Source organism: Eublepharis macularius, chromosome 2 (assembly GCF_028583425.1).
Source record: "Eublepharis macularius isolate TG4126 chromosome 2, MPM_Emac_v1.0, whole genome shotgun sequence".
NCBI classification, from domain to species: Eukaryota; Metazoa; Chordata; class Lepidosauria; order Squamata; family Eublepharidae; genus Eublepharis; species Eublepharis macularius.
The window spans coordinates 56,868,441-56,885,977 of NC_072791.1; the positions used below are offsets into that span (position 1 = coordinate 56,868,441).

At 43.6% G+C, this 17,537-nt stretch overlaps 1 protein-coding gene across 3 annotated transcripts in view; it reads left to right on the top strand.

Moving 5' to 3' along the window:
* NOVA1 (NOVA alternative splicing regulator 1) overlaps positions 1 to 17,537 on the top strand; it is a 258,604-nt gene that overhangs the window by 213,177 nt on the left and 27,890 nt on the right. For all 3 annotated transcript variants that reach the window (XM_054972288.1, XM_054972290.1, XM_054972291.1), the window contains one exon: positions 14,530 to 14,601. In XM_054972288.1, the coding sequence (XP_054828263.1) occupies positions 14,530 to 14,601 (72 nt within the window). The remainder of the gene's footprint in view (positions 1 to 14,529; positions 14,602 to 17,537) is intronic.

A 17,537-nucleotide genomic window follows, 5' to 3' on the forward strand; every position in this document is an offset into this window, starting at 1 on the left:
CTGTGCTGCTGCCGCTGCTTCTTGACACACGAGGCAGCTCAAAAGCTTTTGCAGATACAGTTGTGCTGCACAGTGCACCCCCATCCATGGGCACCTGCTGTTGCCCCTGTGCATGGTGGAAATAGGTCCTGCGACCCACTTTCTTTCCGCGAAGACAGGAAGGCGAGTGATGTTGGTGGCAGCCTTCAGTTCGACACAAGAGGGGAAGACAAGCCTCTCTAGCAGCAATCTGTATACTCTTTCAAGGTGGATGTTGGGGTCCTCCGTCCCGGTCCTGCTGTGCAATGTGGCCAGGAAGCCTCTGTCCTTCTCTCCCTGACCAGTTCCTGGTCCCTCTTTCAACCTCTCCCTCTCTGGAACCGCTCCAGCCCCTCCCAACCACCTTTCCTGTCCTGTCCATCCCATTCTTTCTGTGAAGGCAGGAAGGTGAGTAATGCTGGCGACAGCCTCCACTGCGACACAGGAGGGGTGGACAAGCCTCTGCTGGAGCAGTCTGTGCAATCCGACACGGTGGTTGTTGGGGTCTTCTTTGTCCTCTTCTCCCTGTCAAGCTTCCCATCCTTCTTTGAACCTCGCCCTCTCTGGAAATGCTCCAACCCTTCCCAACGACCTCTCCTGCCCTCTCCATCCTGTCCTTTCCGTGGAGGCAGGAGGGTGGGTGATGGCTGCTTCCACCACTGAGAAGATCAGTGAGTTTCAAAGGCTCACAAATGTTTGGGTGTTTCTCGGTCCAGCTCCTCAAGGCGGCCAAGAAGTGGTAACCCTCTGTCCTTCTCTCCCTAGCAAGTTCCCCTAGAGGTCTTTTGACCTCTCCCACTCTGGAACACTCCGACGCCTCCAAACAACCTCTCCTGTCCTGCCCATCCTTTCCTTTCCACAAAAGCAGGAAGGTGGGTGCTGTTAGCTGGCGCCACTCAGTACCTCAGTGGGATCCTCAAGGAGGCCTCACAGCAACTGTTGGAATCTTTCCAGTTCCCCTTCCCTCTTTTGACCTCTCCCTCTGGAACACTGAGCTCTCCAAACGACATCTCTTCCTCCCATCCTTTCCACGAAAGCAGAAAGGTAGGTGATATTAGCTGCCACCACTGAGTATCTCAGTGGGATCCTTGGAGGAGGCCTCGCAGCAACTGTTGGGATCTTCCCAGTTCCCATTCCCTCTTTCAACCTCTCCCTCTCGGGAACACTCCGACCACTCCAAATGACATCGCCTCTCCCTCCCATCCTTTCAGCGAAAGCAGGAACCTAGGTGATGTTAGCTGTCAGCGGCCAGACCCCCGCCCCCTAGACGGGGGGCAGCCCGCTGCCACCTCCCCGAGCCCACCTGGCCCGGCGGCCGCACTCATCACCCACGTCCCTGTCTGTGCAGGAAAGTGCAGTGCTCTGAGGCCTGGTGGGCAGGCACATGGGGGTGCCACTAGCGAGCAGCCAGACCCCCTGACCCATAGAGGGGGTGGCCCAACGCTGCGTCCCCGAGCCCACCAGGCCCAGCGGCCGCACTCATCACCCATATCCCTGTCTGTGCAGGAAAGTGCAGTGCAGTACTCTGAGGCCTGGCGGGCGGGAACATGTGGGTACCGGCAGCAAGCAGCCAGACCCTCTGCCCTCTGGGGGGGGTGGCATGATGCCGCCTCCCCAAGCCCGGTGGCAGCACTCATCACCCATATCCCTGTCTGTGCAGAAAAGTGCAGTGCAGTACTCTGAGGCCTGGTGGGCAGGCACATGGGGGGTGCTGCCGGTGAGCAGCCAGACTCCCACCCCCTAGAGGGGGGCAGCCTGACGCTGCCTCCCCAAGCCCACCGGGCCTGGTGGCCACACTCATCACCCACATCCCTGTCTGCGCAGGAAAGTGCAGTGCAGTACTCTGAGGCCTGGTGAGCAGGCACATAGGGGTGCCGCTGGCAAGTGGCCAAAGCCCCCACCCCCTAGAGTCCACCAGTTGTACACCCGGCAAAAGTCAACTAGTGGCTCCCATTGTGTCGAATGGGAGTTTTCTGGGGGTGTCGGATTTGGGAATGTATAACTCCAAGATCCGTATTGCGATCTTGACCAAACTTGGGTGATGGCTGGAGGTGAGCCTGCTAAACACTTCCTGTGAATATGGGCTCTCTAAGTCCAATGGGGGGCGTTCTCTGGCCCCCATGAACAAAGAACATGTTCATTACTGTTTGTCTGTTCGTGTTCGGGCAGCGGCAATGAACCACGAACCACGTGTTCGTGGGGTTTTTTTCTGCTCGTGCCCATGGCTAGTCACAATCAGTGTGCATGATCACGTATTATTCTAAAGAAAAATAAGTACAATTTCTATGTTTTTAGATAGGATTATACAATATTTATGACCTATGTAATGGGTCAGTCTTTTGTATTGTTAAAAGTGAAGGAATATTTTTTTTTGCTAAACCTCTAACTCCTTTTTTATTTTTAATGGAAATACACTTTGTATGCATTGTGTTTTTAAGATTAGTTTTGTACTTTATTGTTATTATGCGTCAGACTATGGAATCCCAGTGGCTCCTCAAAGTGTTTCCACCTAACTAGGTAAAAGAGTTTATTTTATCTGCGCTTGGAATCCAAGATTTCCTCAATTTCATAGTGAACTTGGTTGTCTATCATGGTTGGGTGTGGCACCAATTTGCTGGGATGCCACTCATCAGGAAGAGGTGCTTTCTTGAGTAGGCTGATGTGGAAAGTTGGGTGGACCTGGCGTAGATTCTTTGGTAAAACCAGTTCTACAGTCACATCATTGATCACTTTCTTTATTGGGAAGGGTCCCAAGTATTTCAGGCCCAACTTTTTACTAGGCTGTTCTGTCCTGAAGTTTTTTGTGGAGACATACACTTCATCTCCTGGGTGTAATTTCCACTGTGCCACACGATGGCGATCTGCATACTTTTTGTACTCAGCTTTGGCTTTGTTTTTTGGATTTCCGCCCACTGTTTTGCCAGGGCGGTCCACCATTCGCTCAAGTCTCCTGAGCAGTTGCTGGGAGGTTGCTCTTCGAAGGGGAATGCTACTCCTTTGTAGCCATGGACGATTTTAAAGAGAGTCTCTCCTGTTGAGCTGTGTACCGCGTTGTTATACGCGTATTCAGCAAGATGAAAGAGTTGGGTCCAATTATCTTGTTGGAAATTAATATAGCACCGGAGGAACTGCTCTAGTACTTTTTTTTTTTAATAATTTTATTGGATTAGATATCATTAAATTGTACATTACAATCAGTTTCCTTTAATTTTTCCAATTCTAACCCCCTCCCTTTCCCCCCCTTTTGTTGACTTCCAACAGTTTTCCAACCCCTTGTCCCTTTTCCCTTACTCATTTTAAATTTATTCTATCTGTCAAACATAATCTTTCACTTTGTTCTAAGCTTATCTATATAACACAGTGCTCCTTCTGTCTTCCTACTTACTTTAACAACTAAATAATACATAACTAAATAATACATTCTTGGCATATTTTCTTTTGATAATAATCATTTAGCTAATTTTGGTACTCTATACTCTATCTTATAATCTCATCTTCAATATGGGGCAAACAATTTATCCCTCATTTAGCATATTTTTAGATACTTCTATAAACAGTACATTCAATATAAGTCAACCAATTTAACTTATACTCTATATATTTCTTTTTTTACATATCTCATCTTCATACTGTTTTAATTATATAATTGTATTCTTCTTTCATTATGCAACTATCCACCAAAAATAGTCAACCAATTTGACCCATATATACCTCCAAACCAATTCAATCAATTTAATACATAATCTATACATTAATATATATTTTCCCACCTTACTTAAATTCCTTCATTGCAATTATAAAATTATCTCCATTATACAATTATTGCCAGAAATGAAATTAATTAGTTTCTATCCTTATAATTAGTTAATTTCTATCATTATAATTCTTGTAATAACACCTATAATACTTAATGCTATATATAATAGTCTAATAAAATAGTTGCTTAGAAATTCTCATTTACCTCTCCACCCCCCCGGTAAAGTCACCTCCCTCTACTTTTATTGTATTTCAGTAATTTTCAAACTGCCACAGTTCTCCTCCCACCTCCCATTTCTTCACTAAATATTGTTTCAGCTTCTCCCAATCCGTGTTGAACTGTCCTGAATCAAGGTCTCTCAGTTTCCTTGTCATTTTGTCCATTTCCGCCATGTACAGCAATTTATAAGTCCAGTCCTCAATAGTTGGCACTTCTTGCACTTTCCACTTTTGCACGTACAAAAGTCTAGCCGCTGCTGTCATGTAAAATAGCAATGTCCTATATTGTGCTGGAATATCCTCCATTCCCAAGTTCAGTAGCAGGAGTTCTGGGTTCTTATTAATTTGAAATTGTAAAATCTCACTTATTACTCTTATTATTTCCCCCCAGTACTGCCTAGCTACCTCACAAGTCCACCACATGTGATACAAAGATCTGCTCTAGTACTTGATTAGTTCTTTCGGACTGCCCATTGCTCTGGGGATGGTGGGCGGAGCTTATTCCTTGTTTGATGCCCGCCACCTGTAAAAGCTCCCGCCAGAAGTTGGCAACAAATTGAACTCCGCAATCCGATATTACCTTGGAAGGAAAAGAATGCAGTCTTACAATATGTTTCATGAACAGACTGGCCAACTTTTTTGCTGACGGAATACTGGAGCATGGGATGAAGTGGGCTTGTTTGGAGAACAGATCCACCACGACTAGAATACAGGTGCAACCCTTGGATGGAGGAAGATCAGTAATAAAGTCCATAGAAATCACTTCCCAAGGTCTGTTGGGAGTCTCTAAGGGTTGTAGTAATCCCGGGGGCTTCCCCCTTCTGGGTTTCGCCATGACACACGTAGGACAGGAAGCTACATATTGAGATACATCCCTTCGGATACTGGGCCACCAAAACTGTCTTTGTATTAAATGTAAGGTTTTTAGGTATCCGAAGTGGCCGGCGGTCTGAGCATCGTGACATTGTTGTAGCACCAGCCTCCTCAAACTTGCAGGGATATATAGCCGACTTCCCTTAAACCATTCTCCAGCCACCGTTTGTGTCATTTTTCCTGTCGCCGCTTGCTCCCCCTCCTTTTCCACTTCGCTTTTCACTTTAGCAATCCACCCCTTTTGGTTATCTGACTGTTTGGTTGCCTGGCTACAAGTGGTAACCACTCCCCACAATTGGGTGGGAGAAAATACTGTGTCAATAGTCTCCTCCTTCTTGCTCTGGTGTTGGGGCATGCGCGAAAGAGCATCCGCCAGGAAATTAGATTTGCCCGGTAAGAAATTAAGAGTGAAATCAAACTTAGAAAAGAATTCCGCCCAGCGGAGTTGCTTAGCATTAAGGCGTCGGGGCGTTCTGAGCGCTTCTAAGTTTTTGTGATCAGTCCAGACCTGAAAGGGATGTTGTGCCCCCTCCAACCAATGGCGCCAAGAATCAAGGGAAATTTTAACTGCAAACGCTTCCTTTTCCCATACCAATTCCTTTCCACTTCTGTAAATTTTTTGGACAAATATGCACAGGGCCGCACCTGACAATCTTCCCCTTTTTGCATGAGGACACCACCAATGGCAGAGTCACTGGCATCTGCTTGTACTATGAATGCTTTATTCTCATTGGGGTGTTGTAGAACCGGCTCGGTAGTAAACCGATCCTTCAGCGTTTCGAATGCTAGCTGACAACTTGGGGTCCAAAGGAGTCGGGCCGTGGGTTTGGCTGTTTGCTCCCCCCTCCCTTTTGTCTTGAGTAACTCAATAAGGGGGACAGCTATCTGGCAAAGCCTTCAATGAACTGTCTGTTCATTGTCTGTAAAAATTAGCAAAGCCCAGGAACAACTGTAACTGTTTGCGTGTGGTGGGCGCTTGCCACTCTTGAACTGCCTTGATCTTTGCTGGGTCCATTTTTAGTCCTTGTCCTGAAATGCGGTAGCCTAAATAGTCCAATTCTTTTTTGTGAAATTCACATTTGGATAGCTTTATTGGAAGCTTGCGGCGCATCAGGGTGGCAAGGACTTTTCGGACTAATTTTTCTTTAGTTTCTGAATAAATAAGCACATCATCAAGGTAAACAACAACTCCTTTGTACAAAAATTCATGTAGGACCTCATTTATCATTGACATGTAAATCGAAGGGGCCCCAGATAAGCCAAATGGCATGACCAAATATTCATATTGGCCTAAGGGTGTATTGAACGCGGTTTTCCATTCATCCCCCTCCCTTATTCTAACATGAAAATATGCATCTTTGAGATCCAATTTTGAGAAGATCTTACCCTGCGCCACTACACTTAGCAGGTCACGGATTAACGGGATCAGATAGGCCTTGGTCATAGACACAGCATTGAGGCCTTGAAAGTCTGTACACAGTCTGAGCCCCCCGTCCTTTTTCTTCACAAACAACACAGGGGCTGCATGTGAGGAGCTAGCTGGGCGAATGAATCCTCTCTCCAGATTCTTGTCTATGAATTTCCTGAGTTCTTGTCTCTCTGCCGGTCTCATGGAATATAACTTTCCTTTGGGGAGCTTCTCTCCTGGGATTAATTCAATAGCACAGTCCGTGTTCTGGTGCAGCGGCAGGCTATCCGCCTCCTCACTAAAGGCTTGAGCCAGATCTTGATACTCTGGAGGGATTCAACTTAGCTCTTCACCAGTTAGCAGAGCGACCTCTGAATTTGTGGGGGCTACTGCACCCCATTCTGCCTTCCAATGGTATTTTTGGCAATATTCCGGATCAAATACTATCATTCCTTTGGCCCAGTTGATATAGGGGTTGTGATACCACAACCACCTACTGCCTAAGATGAGTGGGTATTTGGCTGCTTGGCTTACAATAAATGGACGCACTTCCCAATGTTTGCCCATGCCTGTGGGCACTTGGCCTGTTTCTAGAACCGCTGGGTTCATATTAGATCTGTCCATTTGTTCAAAGATAACTGGGACTTTTAGTTCATGCGTTTCTAGTCCCAGTCCGTTTACTAGGGCTGGTGCTATAATATCCCGGGAGCATCCTGAGTCAATTAAGGCTTGGACTCGAATGTGGGTCCCCCTCTTAGGATTTACTAGCATAACAGGAACGAATAATATGGCCCCTCTTTCTCTCACCTCCTCCGGGGTGGTCTTCTCCTCGATCTGCCGTTGGGGCCTCCTCACGACAGATCCATCTTGTTTCCTGATGGCGGGCTGAGCTCATCGACCTCTGAGCTCTGGGCTTCAAACTCCATGCACACTTCTTCTGCCTCTAAATTATTTTCTGAGCGCCCCTTCTTAGGTAAACCCCGGCCCCTGCTGGATCGTGGGGCTGGAGTGCGGCACGCCAGGGGCGCCAGCGCCTGCACCTGAAGGGAGCATTGGGCTGCAAAATGCCCACTGTGTCCACATTGGAGGCATAGTCCTTGTCTCCATCTCGTCTTATGGGCTCCTCTCGCAGCAGGAGCACCCCTTCCTCCCCGCTGACTTGGCGGGACTCTTCAGGTCCCCGTGGCCTGTTGTTGCTCCACCATTCGAACAACTTGGGTGCGATTCTCCACTTTGCAAGCCAGTTGTATCCACCCCAGAAGCATTGGTGGATCGTCTTGCATTAGTGCCCTGTCCAGTAACCTAGGGTTCATCCCATTCCGAAAGAGTACAATTTTGGTTCCTTCCTCTTGATGTGGGCACTTGGCTGCCAACTGACAGAACTTGGCTGCATAATCTCTCACTGGCAAGGTTTGCAGTTCCGTGCGGGCCTGTTCCCCCTCTAGGGGGTCTTCGTATTGGGCTCTGAGTGCGGCAATAAAGGCTTGCAGACTTCCCAACTCTGGGGCCCCTGTATAGTAGAGGGTTACATACCACTCAGCTGCTATGCCTTCCAGGCAGGCCGCGAGGTGCATCACTCGGCTTTCTTCATTGGGGAATAGGTAACCCCATTGATTGAAGAACTGCAGGGCTTGTATGACAAAGAACCCCAACTTGCGAGGGTCACCATCAAAGGTAGCTTCCAGCTTAATCCATCCCATTGGTAGTTTGCCCTCACCGGCTCCTCCCAAGTCAACCGGTTGGGCAGGTGGTTGTCGCGGCACAGAAGGTATACCTTGGGGACACGGTTGGACCAGCACAGGTCTCAGAAGTCTGGGTCTTGGTAACACTCCTGGAGCAACCGGATGCAGCTGAGGTGGAGGTGGAACAGGGAGTCCCCCTGGTGGCCCAACTCCCCCTGGTCCTGGTTGCGGCGGTGGCGCCGGCCCTCGAGGTTGAGGTACTGCTGCCGCAGGAATAGCAGGCCCTGGTCCCATAGGAGCCGCTCCTCCGACGGTAGGAGCCGGAGGGGCCCACTGGAGGGACTCCTGGTGCTGGTCCCTGGGGCGCTACCCCTCCTTGCACACCATTTCCGGCGGGTGCGACTCCTCCCGGTGGCGGTGGCAACGGGAGTGGTGGGTCTTGCGCGGGCGGGGCAGCCAGTCTTGCATTGCCCCTGGCCACCGCTAGCTCAAGCAACTGGTGTAGCCCCTCTGGGGCCTGGGCATCATTGCGTACCGCACCTTCCTCCCCTTGGACTAGCAACGCAATCAAATACGTGGCTTGTGCTAAATCTGCTTGCATCACCTCCATTTGTGCTTCCAAGGCTTGGCAGTGGTTCCCCTCCTCTACGTCGAGGTCTGGCTGCATCTCTTCCTCTCTGGGCTGCTGGAGCAAGCTCTCCTCCCAAGCTGTCTGCTGGCGGTCGGCTCTCTCCACCGCTTCCTCCGAGGCTTGGGCTCCTTGCAACTGGGCTTGGGGACCAGACGTCGCAGTTGCCCCCGAAGGGACTTGGTCCGACATCTCAGTCGCGCTAGCCACCCAACCCTTTGCAATTCCAGTCACTGCTAGAACTCCATACTGTAGCACTTGGACCTGCCCCTGCAGAGTGGCCAAACATCCCTGTCTTTCAGGAACTTCCACATCACTCTCCCAAGTTCCGACTGAACCAACATCCGCATAGTCCCAGCTCAAGGGCTCCGTGCATTGTGTAGTCCAATCTGGGAGGCTGGTCGTCCCTTCTGGCGGGTTCATTTCCACCAGGCATTGTGCAGCCTCATCCCACCGGTACCACGGCTGAGTGCTGGTCCGAACTGCCCTGGCCAGTTTCCCACCCCAGGCCTCCTGTTGCTCCCAGGTCTTCCGACACCGGCGCTAGGTCCATCAACGAGCAGGAAAACAAGGTACTGGCATGTCTTTCTCTGGTATCCCGGGGCCGCGGGCCCCACTGCCGGGGCGTAGGCACGGACGTCAGAGGGGTAAATCCTCTTCCCACACTGGTCCGGGGCCTGGCGCCTTCCCTGCTCGCTCGCGCTTGATCGGTTCCACCGTCAGGTTGTAGAAACTGCCCTTCACCCTCTGTGCCTGGCTCAGACGGATCTGTCGGATGCGATCTGGTATCCATCTGTCCCATTTGAGGGGTCGGGGAGTTAAAAGGGGATTCTCAACAAAATGTCAGACTATGGAATCCCAGTTATCTAGAGTTCGTCTCCCCCCTTCTGCAAGAAGCACAAAGTTCCTTGATTCCAAAAGGTTTATTGAAAGACAATGCTCAAGATACAAGTATCCATATTCCAAGGATTTTAGGCCTTGGCTGAACGGAAGCTTTGTTGAGAATGACACATAAAATGAAAGTAACAACACTTCAAACACCCCTTCCCAGCCTCCCCCCCTTAGTCCTGTCTAGAAGGCCTGGGAAGGCGAGGACATCAAGGTCGGCTGGGCTGATAAGAATTCTTCGTTCCCTTGTATATAGGCGGCCTGGGCAGCACCTGGGCCTGGAGGGAGAGAACTAAATAACTACAGATTATAACAGGAGAACATGGCGTAGCTTTGGCTTGAGAACTGACATTCTGACATTATGTGATTCATGCAGCAAGCACTATGCACAGAAGACAGTTAACTAATGTACACTTAATGTACATTTAAAGATCAATCCTGATTTTACTGAAATTTGTGGACTTTTCCATCTGTTTCAATGACAAAGGGTCTCTTCCATTTATTAATGACAGAAATGGAAATGAAACACATGATTTACAGTTTTTCTAATTGTGTTTCCATATAGCTCTTGTCGTCTCTTCTGTGGAATTCTTGCATGTATTTCATGCATTCAGCAACTGCTAAAAGACCCCTACTTCAACAAGCATGTGATGTATTGAGAATTGTTCTCAGCTTAGAGGTTAAGAGATGCAGCATGTTTGAATTGCTTACTGGACCCATTTCTATTGTTTTGTTCAAGATTTTATGTCCTTTGTTTTTCTCCAGTATAAATTGAGTTGATACATTCAATTCAATCTTTTGAATCATAGCATTGCAAGGGGTTTTGGGGGGGGGTAGTTAAGTACCTGAATTCAATATTCATGAATTTTAGGTGAGATATTGTTTAACTGTAGTGTTTGGAGCCAGCGGTTCCCACTCAGAAATATACCCCCCAAGTAATTCTGTGCCCAGCCATTGCCACAGTCTTTAGGTTCTTTATTTTGTCTTTTTTCCTCAGGACCAATAGTTAAAGGCTTTTAACAAGTAATGCACTAGTTGTCTCCTTGCAGGAGACTACATCTTGGAGAGATGTGTTCTGAGCTGTCTGTTGCTCTGTCTATAGTTCAGTCTGTAGCTATGCTCATGAATCCTTGGATCACAAGGTATTACATACAAGATTTCAGAGAATAGGTATAGTCTCATGTGGCGTCAGAAAAGAAATCTAATGTTTTTGTTCTTTTAAAAAAATCAAAATGTTAATTATTTTGAGATTATATCTTTCTCTGAGAAGTTACTGTAGTGTAATCATTATATATGCACATAAATGAAAGCAAAACAATTACTAGGCTATGTTTTTATAAAGAAGAAATCATAGTAGTCTACTTTCCCTACTTTGATAAAATACAGGGTTAGAAAGGAAGATGAGTGTACAAACTTATTTGATCTTTAGGCTTTCAACCTAGATTACATCAAAAAGAAGCTCAAAATGCTTAATGGAAGGAATATCGTAAGATGGAAGAATGAAGATCAAATATATCAGTATAATGTGTAGTTTAATCATCAGTGCTTTAAAAAAAGCTATAGCAATGGAAATCAATCTGAACATAGGTCAACAACATAATGGACTTGAGCCAACGGCCTTGGCAAATTAAGATTACATTAACAGAAGTATCATTTCTATGATTCAAGGAATGTGATACAGATAATAATATTTGTTTTAAAGGCTGGGTTCAAAATCTTACTCAGTATAAAAGTTATTGTGTGATGCTGGTCGCACTTTCAACCTAATACAGCTTCCAGAATTTGTACGGCAGAAAAAATACTGTAAAAAAATAACCATCAAGCCAGAAATTGGTCTAGTTCAATTTTGAAATTTATTTATGGCTATCTACTCATTGCCTTAGCACACCAGTCAATAGCTTCATATTTTCAAAAGTTCCCCTTTTCCTGTTTTTGCCAACAGCATGCAATCTCTATTTTGTAGGTTTTCACACAGGTCACTTTCCCTTAACTTTTTTTTCCAGCAACTGAAGTTATCCTCAATCGTTTCTCACCCCCCCCCCCCTTTAAGCTACTTCTTCAGTTCCCCGCTTCTCAGTCCACTGCCAGTACTGTCCTTCAGTCTCTTGGATCTTTCTCTATCCAGCTTTTCTACCCTCTAACTCACCACCATTTTCTGCTAATAGCACTCAGTTCTTCTGAACCTACAGCATATGTAAGGTGTTTCATCTTCTCCCATCCTATTTTTAAGCCATTCTGTATATTGCCTACTGTGTGTCATTTTCTTCATACACCCTGGCAACTTTAATTACATTCAACTTCTAACAGTCCTGCAGCCTGTGCACTAATTTGAATAGTGTGAAGAACCTGTAAGAATAATAATGATGTATGTGAAATTTTTTCCTGCCTTTCACTTTGCATTGTTCATGAGCATTGTGTTGCTGAGCCAAAAAAGCTTATGGTGGTTGTGCACTTTCCTTTGAAAAGGAAATAATTCAGCTAATGAACAGGGGTTCACAAGAAACATCTTCACCTACTAAATAATGTGAATTCTTTTGTGCAATTCTGAACACTACAGCTCAGGGACAACAATTTGGATGCTCAGACTGGGGCTTCTCTACCTCTACTCTTCCAACTGAGCCTGCTCGTGAGGAGGATGGGCTATAAATGTAATCAATCCATCAATCAACTACAGCCCCTCACTGATGGCCTATAGATCCTCCAGAATGAGGACTGTTGTGGGACAGGGAGCTTCAGATAGGATGATTTGGCAGAAGTCACAGATTTCTCCTCTTGCACAGATAGTAGCATGTTATGTTTGTGCTGGGACGCTATTTTACGCAAGCCAATTTGATATGTGGAGGATATCTGGTGATCCTGTATTCTGTAGCTAGAAGAAGAATATTAAGTTGAATATTATGAAAAAGTTTCATAAGTGTAAAAAAAGCTCAATTTTGAAGTTTTTCAAAAGACAATGATCATATATTTGTAAAGGTTACTTTCAAATATAGGATTTCTTCCTTTAAACACGGGATGGTTAACTATTAGGTGAGATCCAGTTAACAGACAGCATCCCATGAAAAGGCACTAAGTAATCTGCCCTATCACTTTAATTAGGCTATACAATATTATAAAAAATTAAGCATAAGCATCCTATTTTTAGTTGTCTTCATGTAAAATTATACAAATGAGTGAGAAATTATTGGTGTATTGGAGGGTTTTTTTTTTTTTACTCTAGTAAAATTCCTTTTTTTTCCAAACAGGGACATGAGTAAAAAACCAGTGTGTGTCAGGGAAACTTCACACTGTACAGTAGCCACATTGGTATCCACTACGAAATGCCCTATGTGGCAGCTGTCATGTTTGAAAACTTGTCAGCCAACGCCAGACATTCCCAGAGGTAGTTTGACTTAGACATATATTGGTATATAAATAATTTCTTGTAGATATATTGTCGAAGGCTTTCACGGCCGGAGAATGTTAGTTGTTGTAGATTTTCCGGGCTGTATGGCTGTGGTCTTGGCATTGTAGTTCCTGACGTTTCGCCAGCAGCTGTGACTCGCATCTTCAGAGGTGCAGCATGGAAAGACAGAGCTCTCTGTCAATGTGTGGAGATCCCTTTGACAGATTGCACAGGGAAGCCATTGAAATTCATAAGCATACACACAATTTCTACAGGAAAGAAGAGAGTTTAAGAATGAATAGGGCATGTTTTCCAGTCCTGAAAAACACCAGACTAACAAAATACTCTACATATTACAGTAGCCCTGCAGATAAGATTAGCATATCAACCACCAATCCACATGCAAAAGAACCTCCTCAGGATACAGTGAAGCTTCCCCTCCCCCATTAGCATTCCACACCCTGGGAAACTCAGCCCAAACCCACCTCCTGAGTAGATATAAATTACCTGCTAACATCTCCTCCACACATAGACACTGAGAGATCTCTGTCTTTCGGTGCTACACCTCTGAAGATGCCAGTCACAGCTGCTGGCGAAACTTCAGGAACTACAATGCCAAGACCACAGCCATACAGTCTGGAAAATCTACAACAACTAAATTTCTTGTAGAATTCTTACCTTCCTTTTTTTTACATATATCATGACTATAGTTTTGGGTATTTTAAGTCTCTTAAATCACATTCAACAATTTTCATTGTAATTTTTAAAAAGTATATTTGATCTTGAAAACTGAAATATGGCGGTCTTACTAGAGTTATAAAATACTTCATAACTGTGATTGGACCACACTTAAAAGCTATGAATATATTTAAAATATATCAGGAGTTGTTCATTAGCAAGTGTTTTAGATTTAACTGTGCTGTATGTTTTTTTAAAAATCAGTACAATATGAATTCTGTTTCTTGTGTACACAGATTAATGCAGCATTCTAACTTTTGCCCTTCTATTACTTTTTAATATTAATGATCTATTTTGCTGCAATTCTGTTATGAAGATTTAATTGTACTATCATCCATGATATAATTGATGTTTATATTTTTCACCTGTACTTTAAATAAATGAATAAATATTTTAATAGTATATTGCTTTAAAAACTTTGAATTAATTGTTTTAAAGATATGGATCACAACTTTTTTTATGGAGTTCCAACTCTGTAGGACAAAATCCAGATGCAACATTGAGGGGGATATTATACCAGAATATATTATATTGTATCTTCCAAGAATTTGCCGTCTTTTTAACAGCCTGGTATTTATATGGTATATCTGCTCATTGAACTTGTTGGAATTTGTTGTTTACTAGCCTTTACTTTCCCCAAGAATAAAATACGGGAAAGAAAATATTCACATGGTCAGCATATTTTTATTATTTTGTGAGTTTGTCATCTTAATTTTAAGCCATTAATTTGTTTTTACATGCATATGCATGCATACTTACATGCATTAGTTATTTGCTTGACTGGCATTAAATTCCATTAAGTTCAAATGAGAAGAAAAATTAGATTTCAGGCTTTTTCTCTTTAATTTTCTATTACATTACATTGGTTTGATTTTTTTTAACTGCTCAGTCTAAGGCTTGTTGAGGTTGATTTGCTCCTGAACTGCTTTGTTCCCAGACATTGCCATCATCCCCAACTACCACCAAGTCCTCTCCATCTGATCCCATGACCACCTCCAGAGCTAATCAGGTACAGTATCATCCTACCATCTACACCATACTTTTCACGAGCGGCAGCTTGCAAACTGGAGAAAAAGATATGGTGGGTTAAGGTTTTATTTGTTCATTCACATATATACACCCATAATCATGGATATCTAATGCTGTTGCATAAAGAGTATTTCTGATTTGGTAAATGAAACAAATTATCAGATTTTGTTTTTAAAATAAAAAACAATTCAAGTTAATTACACATTTTTTATTATCACATTGTGTGATAATAACTTTATAGCTTCTACCCAATTCACTCCAGGGGCACAAAAGGTTTGCTTGCATATGTTGGAGCCTCTCTTTTCTCCCCCACTCCAGCAACAGTTCCATAAGCTGCATTGAGACATTACTGAATTCACCCAGGGTGTCATTGCTTTTTAGCCAGTTCAGAAAAAGTTGCTTCAAACACTCCAATTCATATACAGGATACTGTGTTTGAGTATAATAAAGTACAGGTCTCCCTTGTTGAAAATTATAAAAGATTTCTGTAACTGTACATTTGGGAGGATTTTGTGAGCAGTTCTGGTACTTCTTATATAAAAAATTCATAGCATTTTATAAAAATATACCATCATACTAGTAATCAAAAACATTACTTTTATTTAATTGTGTATAACTAGTCTAAAAGATGTCATAAAGTTCTGTGATTTATTTCTACTTTAGGTTCTTATTTCATATGGCCAATATTTAACAACTCACAAAATAAAATTCCCCTAACTAAAATCACTAAAGCTATTTTCACCTTAGCAATAAATAATTTTGTTGTCCAGCTGTTTTTAACTAATAAAATATTTTTCTGAGCTAATTTTAATGAAGCTTATAGTTTTCATTCAACTTTTTTTTCTATCTGCATCAGAAAAAGATTTAGAAAGTGGTTTTGTAACATTACAATTGTCTTCTTTAAAGTGTAATAAATGCACTAATTTTATGAAGATTTCTACAAGTCTTTTTAAAAAGAAAGAAATATATATATATATATATATAGGATCCATATATATTAGGATCCATGGCGTCTAACTAAAAATGGAATATTGGACCTTGATCTGATACAGTAAGGCAAGTCTGATGTGCTTATCATGTGATAACTACTAAGCAGTCATCTATTGGCAAAACAGAAATTCATTAAATAGCCACCAGTATGTATCACTTCAATGAAGCTAAGACAAAAATATTATCTAGGGAAAGAATGCATAGGCAGATATCTACTGTAAGGAATCTGGTGTTCATTTTTAATTACACTTCATTTGGAATACCTTTGTTTCAATTTATATATTAGAAATTAGATGATATAATGAAACTTGTCAAAACAGCAGTTCATGCCTGTCATTATTAGGTCTAAATATTATACATTCATGTAAAAGATATTGACAAATCAGAGCAAAGATAGTTTAGTTTGTTTCTTATCTCAATATGAGTCTTTCAAGATCAAAATACTTTACCAATGTTCAGAGATACTACTTTTTTTGTAATTCTTTTAAAGTATCATCACAGTTTATCTACAGTTTATCCTTGCTGTTCAAGTCTTGGATGCTAGTGAACAAGTTCAAATGAAGAAAGATTCACAAGTCTCCAACTGTGTTCTGAAGACGGGTGTGTGGAGGGGGGAGTCTTTCATAGGTGCATTGCTGTGTAAATATTCTGCATGCGTAGACATTTAAGGAAATATGCAACACAAGTAATTGGCAGTTGTTCAGCAACATTATGTTGACCAATGTGTGTAGTATGTTTCCTTCACTGGAGACTAATTAATAAGTAGAAGATTTAATCTGACTCTCTGATTTCTTTATCTTGCATTTTTTTCTGTTAAAATTTTACTGTGAATAAACTTCTTGTCAGCTAGTGGGTGATGAATAGGAACAAGAATGTAACCACTCGACAGAGACCAAAGGAGTCTTTACTAGTGAGGGTAATGAGGCAGCAGTGGAGACCAGATGACTCTAAACAGCATGGTGGAGGAGTAACCTTTAGCATGGACATTGGCTCCCATACAAGTCACTTCTAGTTGGCCAGCTGTTGTATGCCTGCTTGCATCATGCTTTCTGCAGCTATCCCCTGCCTCCACCAGCACTTCTTGCCACCTGCCCATAAAGACAAAGAAGCTGTTATCTCTCTCAAGTACCACTCAGAGCTGGAATTGCCTTCTATCAAGGATGCCACCAGCTGCAGTTCTGTGGCTCTTCCCTGGCTCAGAGGGCAAAACACACAGACACTCACGGCTGGGATCCCTGTTAGACAGAACTTTAACAAACAAGCTTCCACCAGCCCCTTCTGACTAACCCCAGGCTATGAAGTAAAGGGGCAAGACTCCAAACCTGTAGGGGTACTAAAACAGAAAGTCTACCTTGCAAGGGTTGACTTACAGGCAGAGTTTCCCAAAACAGAATTTTACCTTGGTGGGTGGTCAAGGGTCAGGCATGGGGTGTTGCCGGTCAAGGACCACGCAAGATAAAAATATGATTAATTTATTTAAGGTGCAAAAGATACACAAAATTATACAAGACAGATTGTGAGGATTAAAATAACAAAACCTACAGCAAGTAGCACTAACTGTACATACCACGATAATCCAACAGAAGTTAGAAACAAAGTCTCTTTTCAAAGGCGCACAGGATTTCAGTTGTTTAGCATAACAAGACACAAGAATAGGTGCAGCAGAGCTTCCATCCTACATAACAGAAACAGAACTGAAGCAATAGCTGGGTCACAGCATTTCTGGCTATGACCCAACTAAAAGCCCCAAAAGTCTCAGATTGGATAATTAATTTATGGTTCTTGGAGTCTTGAATGATCCGGGCCTGTTGACCAATCAGGAGTCCAAGAACTGATGTCACCATTGCTAAGTGCGCACGTGCAAAAGGAGGAGCAAGACCAATCTGCAGCTTGGTGCCACCCCTCTCTCTCGCAGGTGTAAAATGG